This window comes from Austrofundulus limnaeus, unplaced genomic scaffold (genome assembly GCF_001266775.1).
Source record: "Austrofundulus limnaeus strain Quisiro unplaced genomic scaffold, Austrofundulus_limnaeus-1.0 Scaffold512, whole genome shotgun sequence".
In the NCBI taxonomy this organism is placed as follows: Eukaryota; Metazoa; Chordata; class Actinopteri; order Cyprinodontiformes; family Rivulidae; genus Austrofundulus; species Austrofundulus limnaeus.
Window position 1 is genome coordinate 127090 of NW_013952914.1, and position 2338 is coordinate 129427.

At 43.7% G+C, this 2338-nt stretch overlaps 1 protein-coding gene across 1 annotated transcript in view; it reads right to left on the reverse strand.

Annotated features, from left to right (window-relative positions):
• Positions 1–235: 235 nt before the first annotated feature.
• Positions 236–2338, reverse strand: part of dnajc25 (DnaJ (Hsp40) homolog, subfamily C, member 25) — a 5312-nt gene continuing 3209 nt past the window's right edge. Inside the window, exon 5 of the mRNA XM_014025963.1 lies at positions 236–890. Within this exon, the coding sequence (XP_013881417.1) occupies positions 768–890 (123 nt within the window). The 3' untranslated portion in view covers positions 236–767. The remainder of the gene's footprint in view (positions 891–2338) is intronic.

Sequence of the window (2338 nt, forward strand, 5' to 3'; positions counted from 1 at the left end):
CTCTATTTCAAAGTAAATGTGTATTTAATAACAATATTTTGCTCCAAAGGGGACAAAAATACCCTTTTATTAAATGTTTGATGGAATTTTAGATTAAAAGAATTAGTTAAAAACTCAGCTGTAGTTTCAAATCAGAACCTGGACTCGTGGTTCTGATCCGTTTAGACCAGATGAGGCTGTTTTTGAAAGATTTGCCTCGTTTTTCTTTAATTAAATGCTTAAAAAAACTCAATGATTTTAAAAAGTGTAAATGTTTTTAATAATTCCTGATTGTTTCAGTTAGAAATCGAGTGTTTCGGTCCAGTGAGACACAAAGAACCCACAACTCTGGGAAACCAGAAGTGGCTGAAGATCGAACAGCCGTTTCATGTTCCTCTTTATATGATGAGTCAGCGAAAACCTCAGCGGCGTTCCRCAGGTAATCTTTAAACCAGTCATTCGTGGTCATGGAGCTGCTCTCAGATCAGTTTTACAGAAAAACTCATTTATTCATCTGTTTGTTTGAGCAGAAAAAGAAAAACTGAATCATCTGAAAACTTCACTGAAGCTGAAAAACACTTAATATTTTTGGTTGTTTGGAAAAAAAATTAATAAAAAGGTAACTCAAATATCTTCCACTCAGTCACTTCCTGTCTGACGCCGGATTTTTAAGAAAATATCTTTTTTTCATCTCTGAACACCAACAGGAAGTTCTGTCCGTTTGGGTCGGCGCTGAGGCACTCGTGATCGTTGTGGGCGGGGCATGGCGGGATGGGGCGGGGCGTCAGTCAGTCGTCTGCRAACGTCAGCCTGCCCGGCCCCTCGTTCTTCATCCAGCGGCGGTACCTCTTCATCTTCGAGTCCGTCGCCATTTTCAGCTTCATCTCCTCTTCCCGCTCTTTTCTGTAAACCTGAAAGATGAAACGAGGACGTTCAGACTCGCCGAAGGAAAACAGCTGAACAGCAGCTAAAGAGACAAAAACTAAAACCTGATTTCACTTTAAAACTTTTTAATCCAAAATCATTTATTTTATTCTGAAAAGCAGAACGTGGAGCTACTTTAAAGGAATTGTTGGCACATTTCGAGGTTATAAAACATTATCAAAAGTGTATGTTAACCGGAGCTAACGGCTAGTTTAACAAACGTCATTTTGGGAGGGCGGAGCTCATGTAAACAAACGTTTGGGAGGGCGGAGCTCATGTAAACAAACGGTTGTGAGGGCGGAGCTAATGTAAAAGGGTTGCGAGGGCGGAGCTAATGTAAACAAACGGTTGCGAGGGTGGAGCTAATGTAAACAAACGGTTGCGAGGGCGGAGCTAATGTAAACAAAAGGTTGCGAGGGCGGAGCTCATGTAAACAAAAGGTTGCGAGGGCGGAGCTCATGTAAACAAACGGTTGCGAGGGCGGAGCTAATGTAAACAAACGGTTGCGAGGGCGGAGCTAATGTAAACAAAAGGTTGCGAGGGCGGAGCTAATGTAAACAAAAGGTTGCGAGGGTGGAGCTAATGTAAACAAACGGTTGCGAGGGTGGAGCTAATGTAAACAAACGGTTGCGAGGGCGGAGCTCATGTAAACAAACGGTTGCGAGGGCGGAGCTCATGTAAACAAAAGGTTGCGAGGGCGGAGCTCATGTAAACAAAAGGTTGCGAGGGCGGAGCTCATGTAAACAAACGGTTGCGAGGGCGGAGCTCATGTAAACAAACGGTTGCGAGGGCGGAGCTAATGTAAACAAAAGGTTGCGAGGGCGGAGCTAATGTAAACAAAAGGTTGCGAGGGCGGAGCTAAAGTAAACAAAAGGTTGCGAGGGCGGAGCTAAAGTAAACAAAAGGTTGCGAGGGCAGAGCTAATGTAAATAAAAGGTTGCGAGGGCGGAGCTAATGTAAATAAAAGGTTGCGAGGGCGGAGCTAAAGTAAACAAAAGGTTGCGAGGGCGGAGCTAAAGTAAACAAAAGGTTGCGAGGGCGGAGCCAATGTAAACAAAAGGTAGCGAGGGCGGAGCCAATTTAAACAAAAGGTTGCGAGGGCGGAGCCAATTTAAACAAAAGGTTGCGAGGGCGGAGCTAATGTAAGCAAAAGGTTGCGAGGGCGGAGCTAAAGTAAACAAAATGTTGCAAGGGCGGAGCCAATCTAAACAAAAGGTTGAGAGGGCGGAGCTAATGTAAACAAAAAGGTGAGGGCGGAGCTAACAGCAGCTTACTTGCATAAACAGCTCTTCTGAAGGAGCTCAGAACAGGCAGAACTGACCAGGTGAAATAATTTAATGTTTTATTAACATGTTTTATTGCACAGATGAACCCTAACTTGTTTTAGGACCACCATAACAGGTCCTCTTTAAAACAACAACCTTCAGTTTTTTAA